Raw genomic sequence first — 18,178 nt, forward strand, 5'->3', positions numbered from 1 at the left:
GTTTGTGTTAACACAACCCTGCAGCCCGTTAAAACGAGGTAGGAGGTTGTTTGGAGGGGGAAACGTGATTTTTTTGCTGCTTTTCCTTGCAAGCGCCTCATGCTAGTGCATCGAGACCAAACGGGCAGGAGGAAGATGGGGTTAAATGTGGTGGAAGCTGAAAAAGCCAAGAGATGGAGGCGCTGAAAGGAGATCCTCAGGTCCTTTGCATCAGAGAAATTGGGTTTGCAAGGAGGTTATTTGGGGCAATACCCGCTTTCCAGCAGCTCTTCCCTTTGGGCAGGCATCTGTGGCTGCCCATCCCTCCCGCCTCCCGTCCCTTTGGAGGGTTTTAACCTTTTTTTTCCCCTTGAAGCAAACGGAGAAGGAAGGAAAAAGCTTGCTGAGGGGGTTACCGGCAGGTTTTTCTTGGGAAACATTCACTCGTCGGGTTGCTGGCTCTTCTCATGGCCGTGCTGGCCCGCAGCTCAGCGGCTGGACCTGTAGGAGTCGCATAGCCAAAACCAGCCCAAAATTACCCTCCAGAAACACTATTTCTTACCCGGCCGCGGTGAGCTCATCTCCAGGGGGAGCAGACCCCACAAGTGAAGCGATGATGGGAACACCACTGGAAAAGCACATTTAAGCCCAGGGAAAGAGCAGGTTTCTGTCCCATCTTGCAGGAACATTGCAAGGTTTGGGCAAAGATCCCGGCTGCCATGGTCCAGCTGGGGAAGGCGAGCTGTCCCAGGGCGGGGAGGTGGGGGTGTCAGCATCAGTTTGGCGCTGAGCTGCTCCGAATCAGACCCAAAATGCTGCTGGGAGGCAATTCTCACCTCACTCCCATCCCTCAGCCGAGCTTCCAGCCTCCGTCAGCTGCTTAAATCTGATTTTCTCAATGGGGACTGAAAAAACCCCCATGGGACATCCCGCTCGTCCCTACAGCCCGGGCTGGATTTGAACTTCACAGAGCATCCTTGCAGGATGGATGATTAATTTTTCTTCAGCATCCTCAAAAAAAAAAAAAAAAAAAAAAATCAAAAACCCAAGGCACCCTAACCAAAGGAGCCCGCGGGTCAGCCGCGCTCGGCCACGGGTCACCGTCACCAACCGCAGCGCTGGCGCCGTCCCATCTCTTCTGGCCCTGGGGTAGCGTTATGCGGGTTTTTTGCGAGGAATAAAAAAGAGTCAGGAGTGATGTGACGTGGCTGACAGAGGGGATCAGGGCAAAAGGGGACGCGTGGGGGTCTGTGGAGGAGCTGGGGGGGGAGGGGGCTCAGTGCCAAAATCCCCTTGAGTTTTGGCCCTTTCCCAGCTCTTAGCCCCCTCTAAGCTCCTTTCCAAAATCCCGGCTGTGAAGCCACGGGTGCAGGGATGCGCTGGGGCAGCACCAGGGCTACCAGCAATAAATCATTAGTGCCCTGCCAGCAGGAAAGCGCGGGATTTTAGCAGCCACACTGGGCGCGTTTAGGAGAGCAGCCCCGCTGGCCCCGGCCACCTCACCTGGCTTGTTTTTTACCCCCTTTGCTATTAGATTTTTTGCTATTTTGATTTTTTTTTCATTCCCGGGGACCGCTGGCCAAGCAGGAACCAGCAGGCGGGTTGCAAATGATGCTGTGGCGTGGAGGAGCCTGGCGACAGCACCCGGGCGGTGTGATGAGCTGGTCGGTGCTCAGCTCTCCTCCCTGCTCCCACCTTGTCACATTGCATCGGGGTCAAACAACCCGAAGGGTGAAATTTTGTGGGTGCCGGGGTATCGGGAGGAGAGGCGAGGGGGTTCACGCTGGCCCAGCTCGGGTTACTTATGTACTTATGGTCTATTTTGAGGCTCTGGCCACGCGGCGCTAAGCAGCCGCTGACCCGGGGAAGGGACCAGCTTCAAAACAAGAGTCTGGCGGGTAAATACCCAGGGAAGCGCCGGGTTTCCCTCGGCTCCGAGCGGGGCTGGCAAGCACCCTCACCTCCTCCCTAGGCCCATCCTCTCTTAGGTTTTGGCATTTCCACAGCGGGGAATTGATTTTCTTTTTTCATTCTTCCCGTCGCCGTCCTTGAAAGGAAAGATGCCCCGGGTTGCGAGCCCGGGGTGCTCCGTGGGGAGCGATGCGCTGCCGGTGATAGGGGTGCGGATGAGCGAGCGGGGGGATGCATCCATCACCAGCGCCGGTGAAACTTGCTTGCCCACCACCCCCTCCTCCGCTTCCCCCCCCCTCCTTCCCCGAGAAAGCTCATTTGCGGGCGGCTTAGTTGCCCTAAGAGCATTAGAGGTGCATTTGGTGGCCATCAGCCGCTCCAGCAGCGCCGGGAGCATGTGGCCGATTAGGGGCAGCGGCGGCCGGTTTCACGCAGAGCGCCGCGTTCGGGGTGGAAATACGCGCCGTGCCGCCCCGCGCATTTCGGGGACGCAAAGGTGAGGGGTGGGGGGACGGGGATGGGTGCCGGGGCCGGGGGGATCGGCTCGCGTGGCGCGGGTGCTTAAACACACGGGCTGGGCGCTGGTGTTGGGGGGGATGAGAGCAAGCCCCTTCCGTGCCGTGTGCTTTTCCCTTTTGCGGAGGAAATGTGAGTTGCCCTTCTTGATTTCCCAGCGCTATTTCAGCTTTTCAGACCATATTCCGGCTTTTTCTTTAAATACCGCCTCGCTTTCTAACCTGTGGGTAAGATGAGGATGCTCAGGGATGCGCATGCGGGATGCGTCGGTGCCTGTGTCCCCCCCAGCACCGTCCAGGGGCTTCCTTGGAGCCAACCTAGGGAGGAGGACACCCTCACCATCGTGTTTTCGTTTCTTTCCCCTGCAGCCTCGCTCTCCGCTGGGATTTATGGAGGTGCTGAGGAGCAGCTCTGAGCCCCGCAGCCCCCGCCAACCCGCCCCGTGAACCAGTGCCCGGCCGCCTCCTTCTCGCCTCCTCTCCCGCAGCATCCCGACCCTCCGACTCAACCATTCAAGGCTCCCGTGCATGGATCGCCCCAGCGAGGGACCGCTGCCGGACGCCGCCGACGCCGCCCCGTAGGCTCCCGGCCCCCCGTGCCCCCCCCAAGTACTCCACATACCCCGATGGGGTAACGTGACGGGGGTCACCCTCCCGCCACCCCCCCCCATATGCAGAGGCCTTTCTAGAGCGCCAGGGAGGCGGCAGCCGCTCGCCGTCGCGCACACGCCCAGGACGCCGACACTACAGCAAAGGGATTTTTAAAAAAAAAAAAAAAAATTATTATTATTATTATCATTAATATTATTTTTTCTGGCTTTTTCCCCCGGTGGGCTTGCGGTGTGTTGAGGAAGCCGGTCCGCTCCCACAAGCTGGGATTATTTGCACAACGTCTGTATATTGAGTTCTCGACCCTGTTTTATTTTTATTTTTGAAGTGCAGAGGGGCTGTTAGTTGGGTATTTTTTTGTTTTCCCCTCCGCGCCACGCTTTTCTTGGGTTTTTCCCCCACCACCATCAACACCACCTCGCCCTCCTCGCATCCCACCATGGCCCGGATGAACCGCCCTGCGCCGGTGGAGGTCTGCTACAAGAACATGCGGTTCCTCATCACCCACAACCCCACCAACGCCACACTCAGCACCTTCTTGGAGGTAAGGATGGGAGGCTGGAAGGGGGATACCAGGACCCAGTTGTGTGTTTTGGGGCTAAAAGCTGACATTGAGATACAACAGGGATCAGTCCTGTGTAGGATGAGGCAGCGGGACATCGCCCTTGGTACCATGGCCTCCGGTGGCATCCCTGGGTGGTGGGTCCCTCCCCACTGGCTTCTTGGGGTAGGATGTTTTGGAGGACGCCAGATGTGGTGTTTGGGCATGGCGGAGATGGAGCAGAGCTTCCCCATTCCTGTTGCATCGCCTGCACATCACGTCACGGGGCTTTGCGGCGATGTGCATGGACGCACGCAATCTCCCAGCCCCTCAATAAGGACTTTTCATCCCAAATACCCCAGCGTCTTCCCAATGCCCGGGGTGCGTTGGATGGTGCACAAGGAGCTGGAGGGCTCGGTGTTGCGTGAGTCGATGACTGTGCCCATCCTGGGAGCGCTGCCTCCAGCACTGGCAGCAGCCAGGACTTAGGTGGGGAATTGATGGATATGTGTCTGTGAAACAGGGCGAAAGGCTTTGACTTGTTCTTTATACCAGTGCCTGGGGGAAACATGGTGTCCCGCAGGTTCAAGTGAGCTGGCACAAGCGTCTTCTGCTTACAAGGAGTTTTTTTGGGATGTTACTGCATTCATGGGGGTACCTGGGGCTGAGCATGAGCCTGGAAAAGCGTTTTTGCCTTAGACCTAAACCTCCTCGAGGTCTGATGTGCTGGCACCAGAGGCATCCTCTGAGCTCAAGGAAACCCTCCCAATGCACACCCGAAAAGATATGTTTGAGTGCCACCAACTTGCAGGGGAAGGTGGTTGGGGTTTGGGGACGGCCACTCCGTACCCTGCATGCTGCACACAAGGCGATGGGGATGGCACCGTGGGAAGGGTGGGAAATTCCCCTTCCCATCAGCCTCTTAGATTTTTGGCTGAGCTGCTGCGTGTGCAGGGGTTTGCTGTGATCTGGCGAGGGAAGGAAGGAGACAGATCGTTAAAGGGGGACAATCTCACGCGGTGCCCGGCGGGGCCGGTACGCTGGCACGTAATCCGGGGGCAATCCATGCGGCGGGAGATAAGCCGGGCTGGAAACAGCCCAAGTCCGACGCCCAAGCCTGCAGTGCGTTGGAATGATGACAAGATACGGCAGCGAGGTCGAGGAAGAGCCCCTGTGTAATCTATGAGATGCTGAGCGCGGTCGCAGGGATGCGCTACCACCCCCCAGCAGCCTCCCTGCATTCCCGCAGCGACTCTGCGACCTCATCGGGCACAAATAGTTTCCCCTTTGGGGGATTTGCACCCGAATCGGGGATGTTTCTTTGCCTGGGGTGTAAAGTCCCTACTGGTGGGACTTAAAAACAAACAACAGCCATATTGGTGCCAGTGGCTCCAAGGAGCCGTGAAGGTGCTGGGTCAAAATCCTACCGTGGCCACGGGGCTTTCATCAGAGCATCATAGAACCGTCTAGGTTGGAAGGGATCAAGTCCAACCATCAACCTAACACTGCCAAAACCACCACTAAAGCATGCTCCTGAGCACCACATCTACCCATCTTTTTAAATACCTGCAGGGATTTAAAAAGATTTCATGTTTCCTTGTGCTTCCCAGGCTGGATGGACCATGGAGGGGTTTTCTCAAGGGTCCAGGGATGGGGCACGGCACTGGTTTAGGGTCTGCAGGGGTCTGTGTGGTCGTAGCAGGGCTCAGATGTGTTGGAATTAACTGGGGTGCGACTGGCAGGGTTTTTTTCAGACCCCTCCTTCTCCATCCCTCCCCAGGACCTGAAGAAGTACGGTGCCACCACGGTGGTGCGAGTGTGCGAAGTGACCTACGACAAGACCCCCCTGGAGAAGGATGGCATCACCGTCATGGTAGGTGGGCGGCAGGGTGGGTGTCGCGGGAGGCTGCCCATCTCCCCTCTGCTTAGATACCCCCATCCCTGGGGTGCCTGCTGAACACCCTGCCTTACGGATGGACCGAAGCGGCATCGCACGTGCCCGAGAGCGGAGTTTGAAGCCCAGCTTCATCCTCGGGGCGAGGCAGCCGAGCTCCCTGCCTCCCCGGGCTGAGATGGGGCTGGTGCTTTAAAAAAAGAAAGCCCTGCCCACGCACCCGAAACTGTGACTCACACGTTTGAGTCGGCAGCTGCCTTCCCTGCCTGTCGCTCGGGCTTTAAAAGCATCCAGGGGATGAGAGCGCCTGATCCCACGTGGAAGATGCGCGTGGTTGCCGTTACCCCCGGCGTTATCTTATCCGGGGAGAGGGCAGCGGGGAGAGGGGGGAGATTTTTGCTCTTCCAGCAGCTCTGGGGGATGAAAGGGAGCAGGCAGCAAGCAGGAAAAGGCAAGGAGGCAGAGCAGGCAGCTGCCTGGGCTGCGTCGTGGCTGATAAGTAATTGGAGATGATGTCAGGCGTGACTGCCCTGCCAGGGACTTCTGCTCCAGCTGGAAAGTGAGGAAAGTTCAGCTCATTATTTAGGAAAGGGTTTGGAAGCGCCTCGTGTCTCCTGGGGTGGTCCTTTGTGTGTAGATCCTCTCTGTATAGCTCTCTCTATGTAACATATATCCTATATATAGAGCTAGGGGATCTAGGATATAGGTAGATATAGATATAGATCCTGTGTCTCTCTCTAGATATGGATCCTCCAGATGGAGATCTCTCCAGATACAGATGCTATGTCTCTATAGGACATATCTTCTAGAGAAAGATAGCTGTATCCTACATATAGAATCTGTATGTAGGATGTCATATCTGCTCGCTTACACACCCAGTTCTGCTTCCTACCCTGTTTCTGGCTGGAGTCCTCCGGTCTGTCTATGTCTAGGATATACATACCTCTCTACATATCTTATAGAGAGAGAAATCTGTAGGTGGGTTATGTTTTATATAGGGAGATACCAATATCCTAGATATAGAAACTATATAAGATACTGTGTAGGAACTATATAAGATACTGTATAGAAACTATATAACAACTGTATATAAGTTTCGATAACTATATAGAAACTCTATAAGGTATATCTCATCTAGAGAGTTATCTATATCCTGTGTGTATCTATGGAGAGATACATCTGTGCAGATAGAGGTATCACTATACATATGCAGAGATATCTCTTTATCAAATCTATATGTATATATACAGTATATCTATATATCCTATCCCTTTCTTTGGAGAAGAGGCACAGGCTGGTCGAGGGCTGACGGGCCGTGGTGTGCCTGGGTACCAGCATCCGCAGCCACGGTGCCCACACATATGGTGGTGCCATCCTGGACACGCTCCCTGGGTGTTTTGAACGCCTCCTCTGCTTTCGGCTCCTCTGTGTGCCACAGGGAATCACACACAATCTCTAAAGCTGATGGCAGTTACCAAGTTGTGCCAGACATAGGTGTCCTGTGCCATGGACATCTGCTCGGTAGCGCTTCCAGGAGGTCAGAGGTGGGGCAGAAATCCTGCCGGAGAACTGACACTGTGTGGGTTTCAGTGTAGGAAGGTTTATGGTGCAGGGTGGATATACTCTATTGGACATACCAATAGTGTTTAGTATCTTCATCAGGGACATAGACAATGGGATCGAGAGCATCTGCAAGTTTGCAGGTGACACCAAGCTGAATGGTGTGGTTGATATCCTAGAGGGACGGGATGCCATCCAAAGGGACCTGGACAGGCTTGAGGACTTGGCCCATGCGAACCTCATGAGGATCAACAAGGTGAGGTGCAAGGTCCTGCACCTGGGTCAGGGCAACCCCTGGTATCAGCACAGGCTGGGGATGGAGGGATTGAGAGCAGCCCAGCCAAGAAGGACATGGGGATACTGGGGGATGGAAAATGGGACATGAGCCCCAGAAAGGGCTCGCAGCTCGGAAACCCAACTGTATCCTGGGCTGCATCAAAAGCAGCATGGCCAGCAGGGCGAGGGAGGGGATTCTGCCCCTCTGCTTCGCTCTGGTGGGACCCCCCTGCAGTGCTGCCTCCAGCTCTGGGGCCCCCAGTATCAGAAGGACACGGACCTGTTGGAGTGGGTCCAGAGGAGGCCACAAAGACGATCAGAGGGCTGGAGCCCCTCTGCTGTGAGGACAGGCTGAGGGAGCTGGGGTTGTTCAGCCTGGAGAAGAGAAGGCTCCAGGGAGACCTTCTTGTGTTCTTTCAATATAGAAAGGAGGCTTATGAGAAAGACAGAGAAAGACTTTTTATCAGTGCCTGTAGTGACAGAACAAGGGACAACAGTTTCAAATTATAAGAGGGCGGGTTTAGATCAGACATAAGGAAGAAAATTTTTATGGTGAGGGTGGTGAGACACCGGAACAGGCTGCTCAGAGAAGTTGTAGATACTCCATCATTAGAAGGGTTCCAGGTCACGTTGGATGGGACTTTAAGCCACTTGGTGTTGTGAAAGATGTCCCCGCCCATGGCAGGGGGTTTGGACTAGATGATATTTGAAGGTTCCTTCCACCTCAAACCATGCTACGATTCAATGATTTTGTGGTATGGTGGGTCATCCCCAGTGCGAGCCCGGTGACATGCACTCATGGCCAAAGTGGTGCTTTCTGAGCACCGCGGGGAGGAGATAGATGGTCTTGCAGGACGGGCAACAGGTTTTGCAGGGTGGGCTGGCTCAAGCATAAGGACACCCTGATGCCCAGCATGCTCCTTTCCTAGCAAAGCCCGGCTGAAATCACATCACCTGTTCAAGCCCTGAAGTGACGCTTATCAGCTTCTTTTGCCATCTTACACCAAAGATGACTTCAGCGCAGCAGCTTAGTGACTCACTCCTCAAAGACGAGGATTACAGCCCCGTGATTCCCACCTGCTGAGGGCTCACCATAGAATTATAGAATTGTTCTGGTTGGAAGAGACCTTTAAGATCATCGAGTCCAACCATTAACCCAGCACTGCCAAGTCACCACTAAGGCATGTCCCTCAGCACTACAGCTACATCTGCATGGTCTACACCATGTCCCATCCTCTCTAAGCGATGCTCCCCTGCTCATCCCTCTCTCCCACTGCTGCACTCCTCCTGCCAAATCCATTTTGGGAGAGAAATCCCCATTTTGGGGGAGACGTGGAGTCTTAACTGGATGTCAGTGCTTATGAAATTCAACAAGGGCAAGTGTAGGGTGCTGCACCTGGGGAGGAATAACCCCATGCACCAGTACAGGTTGGGGGCTGACCTGCTGGAGAGCAGCTCAGCTGAAAGAGACCTGGGAGTCCTGGTGGACAACAGGATGACCATGAGCCAGCAATGTGCCCTTGTGGACAAGGACAATGGCATCCTAGGGTGCATCAAGAAGAGTGTGGCCAGCAGGTGGAGGGAGGTCATCCTCCCCCTCTACTCTGCCCTGGTGAGGCCACATCTGGAGTACTGTGTCCAGTTCTGGGCTCCCCGGTTCAAGAAGGACAGGGAACTGCTGGAGAGGGTGCAGCAAAGGGCTACCAAGATGATGAGGGGACTGGAACACCTCTCTTATGAAGAAAGATTGAGGGATTTGGGTCTCTTCAGTCTGGAAAAAAGACGTCTGAGGGGGGACATTATCAACACTTATAAATACTTAAAGGGTGGGTGTCAGGAGGATGGGGCCAGGCTCTTTTCAGTGGTGCCCAGCAACAGGACAAGAGGTACTGGGCACAAACTTGAGCATAGGAAGTTCCCTCTCAACATGAGGAGGAACTTCTTTCCTTTGAGGGTGGCAGAGCCCTGGCACAGGCTGCCCAGAGAGGTAGTGGAGTCTCTTTCTCTGGAGACATTCCAAACCTGCCTGGACACGTTCCTGTGCAACCTGCTTTGGGTGCCCCTGCTCTGGCAGGGGGTTGGACTAGATGATCTCCAGAGGTCCCTTACAACCCTATGATTCTATGATTCTATGGGGATAAAGTGGCCCTTTCCCAAAATGCTGCAGCAGTTGCAAGGTTGGGGGACACTTTTCCCCAGCAGCAGAGCCCAGGGGCAGGACAAACTTAATGCAGCACTCGTTCTACTCACTTCATCACCGAGCTCTGATGTTCAGTCCCTGAAGCTTCAGGATGAAGCTCAGAAAAAGGGGGTTTTGGTTTTTTGTCCCTTAAGAGCCTTTCCTGAAGGTTTCTGTTTAAATAGTCCTTCCCTTTGGCTCTCCAGGGCTGTGTTAGGGGGTCTCCAGAGCATCCTTTCAGGACTCATGTCTTCACCTTCCCCTCCATGTGTTGCAGCAAGGTGAATTTTGGCACCACATCAGGCCCTCATGTTTCATCCATCTCCAAGCCACCTTTGCTCAAACTTAATCACAGAGTCACAGAATGGTTCGGGTTGGAAGGGACATTAAAGATGATCTAGTTCCAACCCCCTGCCCTGGGCAGGGACACCTCCCACTAGACCAGGTTGCTCCAAGCCCCATCCAGCCTGGCCTTGAACACCTCCAGGGATGGGGCAGCCACAGCTTCTCTGGGCAACCTGGGCCAGTGCCTCACCACCCTCTAGAGTAAAGAATTTCTTCCTGATATCCAATCTAAATCTCCCCTCTTTCAGTTTGAGGCCGTTACCCCGTGTCCTATCATAATACTCCCTGATAAAGAGTCCCTCCCCATCCTTCATGTAGGCCCCCTTTAGCTACTGGAAGGGGCTCTAAGATCTCCCTGGAGCCTTCTCTTCTCCAGGCTGAACAACCCCCAACTCTCTCAGCCTGTCCTCATACACTTCCCACAAAGTGGCTTTGCTCTTCCAAGCTCTGGGTTTAGACAGGAGCTGCTGGGGGGAAGGACGGGAGTTGCAGCTCCCCGAATGGGGAGCAGGCAGGTGATGGCCACCCTGCTCTCCAGAGGCAGGAGGACATGGGGACCGCATTGCAGGTCCTGTAGGTGCTCCTGAAGGTTGAACCCGTCCATAGGAAATGGGACGACCTCAGACCTAGACTCATATGTCTGCAAACCCTGAGTCAAAGTGGCCGGGGGATTTCTGCTTGCCGGAAAGTGTTGTAAAACCTGCTATGTCCCCGCAGAGCTGCTCTGCGAGCCCGGTTCCTGGCACACACATCCGCTTCCCCGCTGCCGAGGACCCAAACACCATCGCCCAGCGTAAAAAGCAATCCCCTGAGTTTTTCCCCAGGGTCTGACAGTGTTTCTTTCTTCCCCCGCCCCTACCTTGCAGGATTGGCCGTTTGATGATGGAGCGCCTCCTCCCAGCAAGATAGTGGAAGATTGGCTCAACTTGTTGAAGACCAAGTTCTGCGAAGACCCCGGCTGCTGCGTGGCCGTGCACTGCGTGGCCGGCCTGGGGCGGTAAGTCAGAGCCCGGCACACCGCCTGCCCCACGCCTGCTCTCCTCCTGCCCCGCTCCCCCTTTCACTGGGATTTTGCGTGCAGCAGAGACCTTTGATGGGGGAGCTGCTGCCCAAGCTCCTCCTTGCACTTCTCATGGGCAAATGCTGGACACGGGGTGATGGGTGCTCTCCTGCTAGTGCCCGGCGGTTGTTTTCCTTTTGCTAAGAGCTCATGGTGGAAATACTGCAAAATGCCTCCTACTAAAACCAGGAGATGATGCTTTTTGAGAGCTGCTGCATTATACTGCTCCCCCCGCTGCAGGTCAGGTTTTGCATGTATATTTACATCCCGTTTTCCGATAGATTTGCCTCCAAAATCCTCATGCTCATTAGAAGAGCAGCAAAACAGCAGCCAGACCCATCCTGAGGGTTTTGCCCCCAAAATCAGGCGCTCCCTGGGGCAGCGCTTGCAGCCAAATGGCAAGAAATCACAAACTAAAAGCCAGCACTGGCGACTGCCCGCAATGCCACCACACCAACCCCACAGTGTTGTCCCCCCGCCCCGGGGCAGGATGTCAGCCCCTGGGCTGCGTGGCTGGGGACTGACCATGCCACTGCCATTGCCTTTCAGCGCTCCCGTCCTCGTCGCGCTGGCCTTGATCGAGAGCGGGATGAAGTACGAAGACGCCATCCAGTTCATCCGACAGTAAGTCGAGCGGCGTTTTGGCGCTGGGGGGAGAGAGCAGCCCTTCAGGACCAGGCTGGATGGGGCTTTGAGCAACCAGGTCTAGTGGGAGATGTCACAGAATCAGAGAGTTGTGTAGGTTGGAAGGGACCTTTCAGATCATGAAGTCCAACCATGAACCTAACACTGACAAAAAACATCACTAAACCATGTGCCTCAGTGATACATCTACACGTCTTTTAAATACCTCCAGGGATGGTGACTCAGCCACTTCCCTGGGCAGCCTGTTCCAAAGTTTGATAACCCTTTCGGTGAAGAAATTTTTCCTAATATCCAGTTTAAACCTCCCCTGGTGCAACTTGAGAGGCTGTTTCCTCTTGTCCTGTCGCCTGTTACTTGGGAGAAGAGACCAACCCCCACCTCGCTCCAACCTCCTTTCAGGTAGTTGCAGAGAGCGAGAAGGTCTCCCCTCATGGAGCGTACCTCCCCCACAGCAGCGGGGCTGGAACTGGATGATCTTTAAGGTCCTTTCCAGCCTAAACCATTCTACGATTCTATGTGATTCTCCAAGGGAATGGAGAGATCTGGCATGTCCCAGGGTTTTTTCAGGGCGCTGGCATTGCTTTTCTCTTCTTTTGGGAAAGGGGGGGGCCGGCATCGAGCCCCCTGAGCTTTTGCATCAGGGCTGCGGGAGGCTGAGGTGGCAGCCGGGAGCATCCTTGCGGGGCTTTTGGCAGGTACCCCACTTTGGGCAGCCTCCCCGCGTATTTCTTCCCTGGCTCTCTGTGTCCTAAGACTCGTAAGGAGGTTGAGGGAGAAAAGCTGCTGGAGTCGGTGCTCGTCTCCATTCCTGGGGGATGCACAAGGCTGCAGCCTCCAAAATCCCTTCCTGCTCCAGGCAGGGGGGTTCAGCTCCCCAACAGGGGTGGGGGAGGGTGTCTTCTCCTGCCACACCACTGACTATTCCAACCCTTCTCTGTCCCGGCAGGAAGCGCAGAGGAGCCATCAACAGCAAGCAGCTGACGTACTTGGAAAAATACCGACCAAAGCAAAGACTCCGATTTAAGGACCCTCATAACCACAAGAACAAATGCTGCATCATGTAACCTCAATGACCTCTTGCCAAAATCTGTGCACACAGACACCCGGGCACTCGCACGCATCCCACCCCCTCACCCCCCTGCCCAGCCCCGGGCACCCCACACGCCGCCCCACTGCCGGGGCTGGGGTTGGGGGGGACATGGAGCACCACCACCATCTTCCAGCACCCACAGCACCGTCGTCTTGCCAGACACCTGAAAAAAGGCTGCTCTCTCCAGCTACCGAGGAGGGAAGGCAGCGCTGCCCTTTGACTCTCGGCGTTAGCAGGCAGTGAGCTCACGTGATGGGTTCTTCATCGCCTTCCTCCTCCTCCCCTTCCCCTCCCGTTGCACTGAGAGGGATGGGTGGAGGGTGCCTGGTTTGGGGTGATGCAGGCAGGGCTGTGCCAGCTGAGAAGGGATGGGGGGAGCAGGAGGGCCGGAGCACCCCCCAGGAAAACCCTTTCCCACCTCTTCCGTATGAATAAGGGCTGCAGCAACGGGGACGGAGGTGGGGATGGTGCAGTGGCCTCGAGGCGGGGGGGAAGATGGTGATGGCAGGGGGAGGTGAAGGGGGCTTGCAGCTTGGTGCTGGCCCTGTGGCCACGGGAAGGGCTGAGCTAATACTCCCCAGCGCCATTCCCTTTCTCCTGGCTCCTCTCCCACGTCACCATCTCCCCGTTGCCTTGATGCCGGCTGGGGTGCTGCAGATGGGGCTCGTTGGGGGCTCACTGCAGCGAAGGCAGGGGCGCTGGGAAACTCGGGGACCGTGGTGGGGCTTTGCCGGGGTGCAGGGGCAGCACTGGGTCCCCCAAATTGTGGGGTACTCTTATTTATAGCTTCCAAATTCAATGCACAGGGTGGTGGGTTCCTTCCTGTCGTGTCCCCATCACCGAGCCGTGGTGCAAACCCTAACGCTGGCTGTGGTGCCCTGGGGACGCAACACGCATCTCGGGGCACATCCATGTCCTCCAGCGTTGCGTTTGCTGGCCAAGGGGCTGGGCTGCAGCTTTTCTGGGGGATTTTGGATGCTCCTGGCAAGAGCATGTCACCAAATTTGGCACCTGCCTTTCCCACATCTGTAACGCGGCGCCTGGCACCCCAACCCCCCCCCCCCCCGGCCCCCGCACCGCCCGGCGTGTGCCCTGGTGGGGTGGACTCAGAGCTGCCCCTGAGCCAGGACATTAAACATCTCTCAACTTTCTGCCTTTGAACGCTTGCAGCAGCTGGAGCAGTGGGCACGCAGGGGATATGGGGGTGGTTTTTTTCTTTTGACGAGGATAAGAAGAAATTTGCTAATTAAAGGAAAAAAAAAAAAAAACTTAAAAAGAAACCAAACCTGTTTGTCTTCCGCATGTCCTCTGGCCTTTCTTTCTCCCATCGCTGCCCAGTGGAGCCCGGGAGGTGACCCATGGCCCCCCCAGACCGATCCCCGGCACCAAGTCACAGCTGGCTGCCATCCACTGTCACCAGGGCGTACGTGTGGTCCAAGGGATGCTCCGGGTATCCTTTGGGCTTGCTGCTGCTCATCCCCTCAGCTGCAGAGGGTCTCAGCTGTTGGGGCAAGGAGGGCTAGTCATCCAGCATCTTGTGGTTGTAGGCTGCCCAGCTTGAGATGCCTTCAGTGCCCTGTGTTGTGTATCTCCAAAGGTTTGTGTGCCTTTCAAAACATAGACTATCCAGAGGCATTTGCTTCAGAGGGTTCATCTTTTGGCATAAGCAGTGAGGAAGGCTGGTTGGACACCTTTGGTACCTGCAGAAGGGTAGGGGACAGCTTCAACCACCACACAGGCAGAGGAGGAGCTTGGAGGTGTTTCCAACGCGCTCCTCTCCAGATGGGAGCCACGGGTTGCATGGCAGGGATGGCCATCCCATGGGACGGGTTGTGGTGCTGAGCAAGGTGGGGACCTTCCACACATGGCCCCAGAGCTGTCATACGGCACACCTCGGGCTTGTCCAAACCTCCACATTGTGGGACAGCCCTCAGTCTCTGGAGTTTCTCCTGCCCCATTCCAAGCTGTTGATTCCTATGTCTCCTGGGGAAGGTGGCAACGGTCGAAGGGTCTGTGTTGGTTGGGAAGGTTGAGAAATTGGGCTGATAAAAAGGCCTGATCCTGTATTACAGCAGTCCCACTGGATGGGTCACCATCCCCTTCCTGCCCAGGTGTATCCTCTTGCTGCTAAAATAGGTGCTGCTTCGTCCCCAGGGGCAATAGGAGGTGGCTTGGCATTGCGATGGGGACAGCCTCAATCCCTCTTAGCCAGGAGACCTCGCGCCCCCATGTGCTCCCCAGTCACAACAGGCTGTGCCATGTCTTGCGAAGAGTTCAGGATAAAGTGGTGGGAACTGTTGCTTTGGAGGCTTGGAGATGTTTCTGCCCTGGCAAGAGGAGGAGAAATGGTTTCCTCGCCCACGGTCATGGGAGCATCGCATGGCAGATTGCCCAGGGCAAGCGGTCCAGGGCTTCAGCCACGATGCTTTTGAGTTGGGGTCAGGTTGGGATGGGGACAGAGGGGCTTGAATTCAGCCTCCTTTGGCCAAAAGGAACTCTTCACCTTCTCCATGCAGGGTTTGATGGCGGAAGCGCTCGGTGCCGAGCCCTGATGAGAGTACGCTCAGATCTCAGCTTGGTGGGCTTGTCTGGGGGGAAAACAGGGGCAGGCAGGCTCTGCAGTGCTCCTTCGCTTTATGTAGCATCAACCCATCCACCTTAAAAACAGAGAGTTTCTAAAGTAAGCGCAGTCCTTGACCTGGTACAATCCATGTGGCCAAATCCGGAGCGCCTCTGGCTGGCAGAGCAGCATCTTGATACTCTTCAGTTTTGTGAGTCACTGCAAAAAAAAAAGAAACAAACCCAAAACCATGCTGCTTTAATTGTCCTAATTTTTTTCTTTTTCCTTTTTTTAATGGGTGTCACCTCCCTGTCCTGGAACTTGCTGTCACCTCCCATGTGCCACTCCATGGACAGGACACCTCGGCAGCCCAGGAGCTGCTGTCATTGCATGGAGGGCTTGAACACGATCCAAGGTTTCTCTGAGTTGGACTGCCAAACATTTGGGAATTTTCTGATATGGACTTGGGCTCCTTCCTCTGAGGTACCAGCTCCTCGGTGTTTCAGCCTAGAGGGGGTTACACAAACGTAACAAGCTGGGGAAATTGAGGGGTCTTCCAACTGGGGCTAGGAATCTCAAAGAGCCCAGTTCCCTCACAAAAATCTTGGGACAGCTGGGGAAGAGGGAAGGTTGGAGCTCAGTAGACATATAGCACCAGAGCAAGGCCTAAGCAGGAACGGCCTCATGGTTTGGGCTGGTTTTGGGGTCTCTCCTACGCTAATCCTCTTTTCACCTCGGATGCCAAGATGTTGAAAGGAGAGCCTTAAAAATCTGACGTATTTGCCTATTCTGTTACTGCTTCAGTTGTCTCCATTGGATCTTGGCAGATGTCATAGGGAGCAGACACCCCCATGGCTTTGGCTACAAAGCAACCACCTTATCCTGTCCTTATCTACAGGAGCAAAGGCATAAACTGGGTTTTATACCTCCTCACCTCTATCCACCTCCTTCACTCCTCCATGGAAACCTGTCATCTTTCCATAGTTTGCAGGGTCAGGGCTCCAAACTGGTAGCAAGAGCTTTGGAGACCCAAGGGATGGTGAAGCAGAGATGCCCTAACCATCAAACCAAGAGCTTGTGGGCTTTGCCCAGGAATCTCATGGCTGAACCTGACGTGGGTTGGATGGGGCTTTGAGCAGCCTGGTCTAGTGGGCGGTGTCCCTGCCCATGGCAGGGGGGTTGGAACTAGATGATCTTTAAGGTCCCTTCCAACTCGAACCATTCCATGATTCTGTGGGGGAATAAATCTGAGCAGGAATTTGTAGCTGTGTCCTCTCACCGGTGGCACACACGTGCCCTCATCTGCATTTTGGTTCAGAGGCTGGTGTGTCCCTTGTTTGCCAGGTTCTCCAGGTTTGCCAGTCAGATGGAGCGTGTGGTGGGGGCAGCGGTGGGAAGGAAGGCAACGCGGCCGTTGCAAATGGCCAGCTCTTTATTTCAGAAAGGTCTGGTGACACGTATTTAAAGACTTCGCATTTGTAAATTCATATTATGAGTCTTGCAATAAGGCTGACACTGTGGTGCTTGGGCTGAGAGTTTCGTATGAGGAGGTTTATGAGTAACAGATTTCCCGAGGAAGCAGAGAGTCTTGCTCTATCTACAATAGAACGAGTCGTTTTCTTTTTTTTCTTTTTTTTTTTTTTCATTGGGTTTGTTTGTTTTTTAGTAGTCCCAGTGGGAAAGCACACAGGGAGATTCGTGACTTCCACGCATTTTCCAGGGTCTTATATCTCATTTGCTTCCAGCGGGCCGGGTAGGTGCAGTTGGGCGGGTGGATTTGGATGGGATGCTGTCTGGTGGGAGAAGAATGTGGCTGGTTTCTTTACGCCGCAGGGGGTGACGGGCCGGCTGCGCTCCCTCTCACAGGCTCCTCCAGACATTCCTGGTTGTTTCGCCGCGCTCGCCTTCCCTTCAGACCACCATCTCCCAATGAACTCTCGACTTCCCTGCTGTTTCTTTCTGTGCGGCAAAGAACTGCATATTTTCCTTTTTAACTCCGTGGGCAGTCGTAGTAGTATGTAGATTAAGCCCAGATGACTTTTTTTTTTTGTTTTGGGTTTTTGTTTTTGTTTTTGTTTTTTTTTTGGTCTGAGCCATAGCTAAATTATTATACCCAATGCTTTTTGTATCAGACGGCATCACTTTGAATATGCAGATGAGGTATAGGATCTTGACACTTTATAACCTTTTTAAAAAAGAAACTTGTCTGTTTACTTATGTCTTGTGTAAAAAGGAAAAAAAAATGTATGCCTTTTAATAATCACTTTTTTTTTTTTTGAGTTTTATGAAATTACAGTGGTTTCACTCCAGCAGCGAAATAAAAAGCGTTCACTGTTTTGTACATCCCTGTGTGCTGCTGTGCTGCTAACGCGGGGGTTATTGAGATGGGGGAGGCAAAGGCAGAGCCAAACTCTGGCCAAGAGATGGTGGAGGGATGCATGGGGAGGTGTGGGGTGGGGTGGCTGGATACCTTATCCCACTCCCGTCCCATCCCAAATGTGTCCCAGCTACATTCTCCACCCATTCCCTGGGTTATTTTCCTCCTCTCATCCCATTACCCTTTCCTGGGAGCTCCTGGGTCAGACAATGGAGGTGGCCAGGAAAGGGTTGGACCTACTGCCACGAAGATGATCCGAGGGCTGGAGCACCTCTGCTGTGAGGACAGGCTGAGAGTGTTGGGGTTGTTCAGCCTGGAGAAGAGAAGGCTCCGGGGAGACCTTAGAGCCCCTTCCAGTACCTGAAGGGGGCTACAGGAAAGCTGGGGAGGGGCTGTTAGCAAGGGCATGTAGCGATAGGACGAGGGGCAATGGTTATAAACTAGAGCAGGGCAGGTTTGGATGAGACATTAGGAAGAAGTTCTTTCCAATGAGGGTGGTGAGACACTGGCCCAGGTTGCCCAGAGAGGTGGTGGAGGCCCCATCCCTGGAGACATTCAAGGCCAGACTTGATGAGGCTCTGAGCAACCTGATCTAGTTGAAGATGTCCCTGCTGACTGCAGGGGGGTTGGACTGGGT

At 54.6% G+C, this 18,178-nt stretch overlaps 1 protein-coding gene across 2 annotated transcripts in view; it reads left to right on the forward strand.

Annotated features, from left to right (window-relative positions):
* The window catches only part of PTP4A3 (protein tyrosine phosphatase 4A3), a 52,416-nt gene extending 34,909 nt beyond the window's left edge, over window positions 1-17,507 (forward strand). For both annotated transcript variants that reach the window (XM_054192288.1, XM_054192286.1), the window contains exons 2-6: window positions 2,775-3,558; window positions 5,336-5,428; window positions 10,676-10,806; window positions 11,419-11,493; window positions 12,461-17,507. In XM_054192288.1, coding sequence (XP_054048263.1) covers window positions 3,454-3,558; window positions 5,336-5,428; window positions 10,676-10,806; window positions 11,419-11,493; window positions 12,461-12,578 — 522 coding nt within the window. In that variant the 5' untranslated portion in view covers window positions 2,775-3,453 and the 3' untranslated portion in view covers window positions 12,579-17,507. The remainder of the gene's footprint in view (window positions 1-2,774; window positions 3,559-5,335; window positions 5,429-10,675; window positions 10,807-11,418; window positions 11,494-12,460) is intronic.
* Window positions 17,508-18,178: the final 671 nt, after the last annotated feature.

Source organism: Rissa tridactyla, chromosome 2, assembly GCF_028500815.1.
Source record: "Rissa tridactyla isolate bRisTri1 chromosome 2, bRisTri1.patW.cur.20221130, whole genome shotgun sequence".
Classification (NCBI taxonomy): domain Eukaryota; kingdom Metazoa; phylum Chordata; class Aves; order Charadriiformes; family Laridae; genus Rissa; species Rissa tridactyla.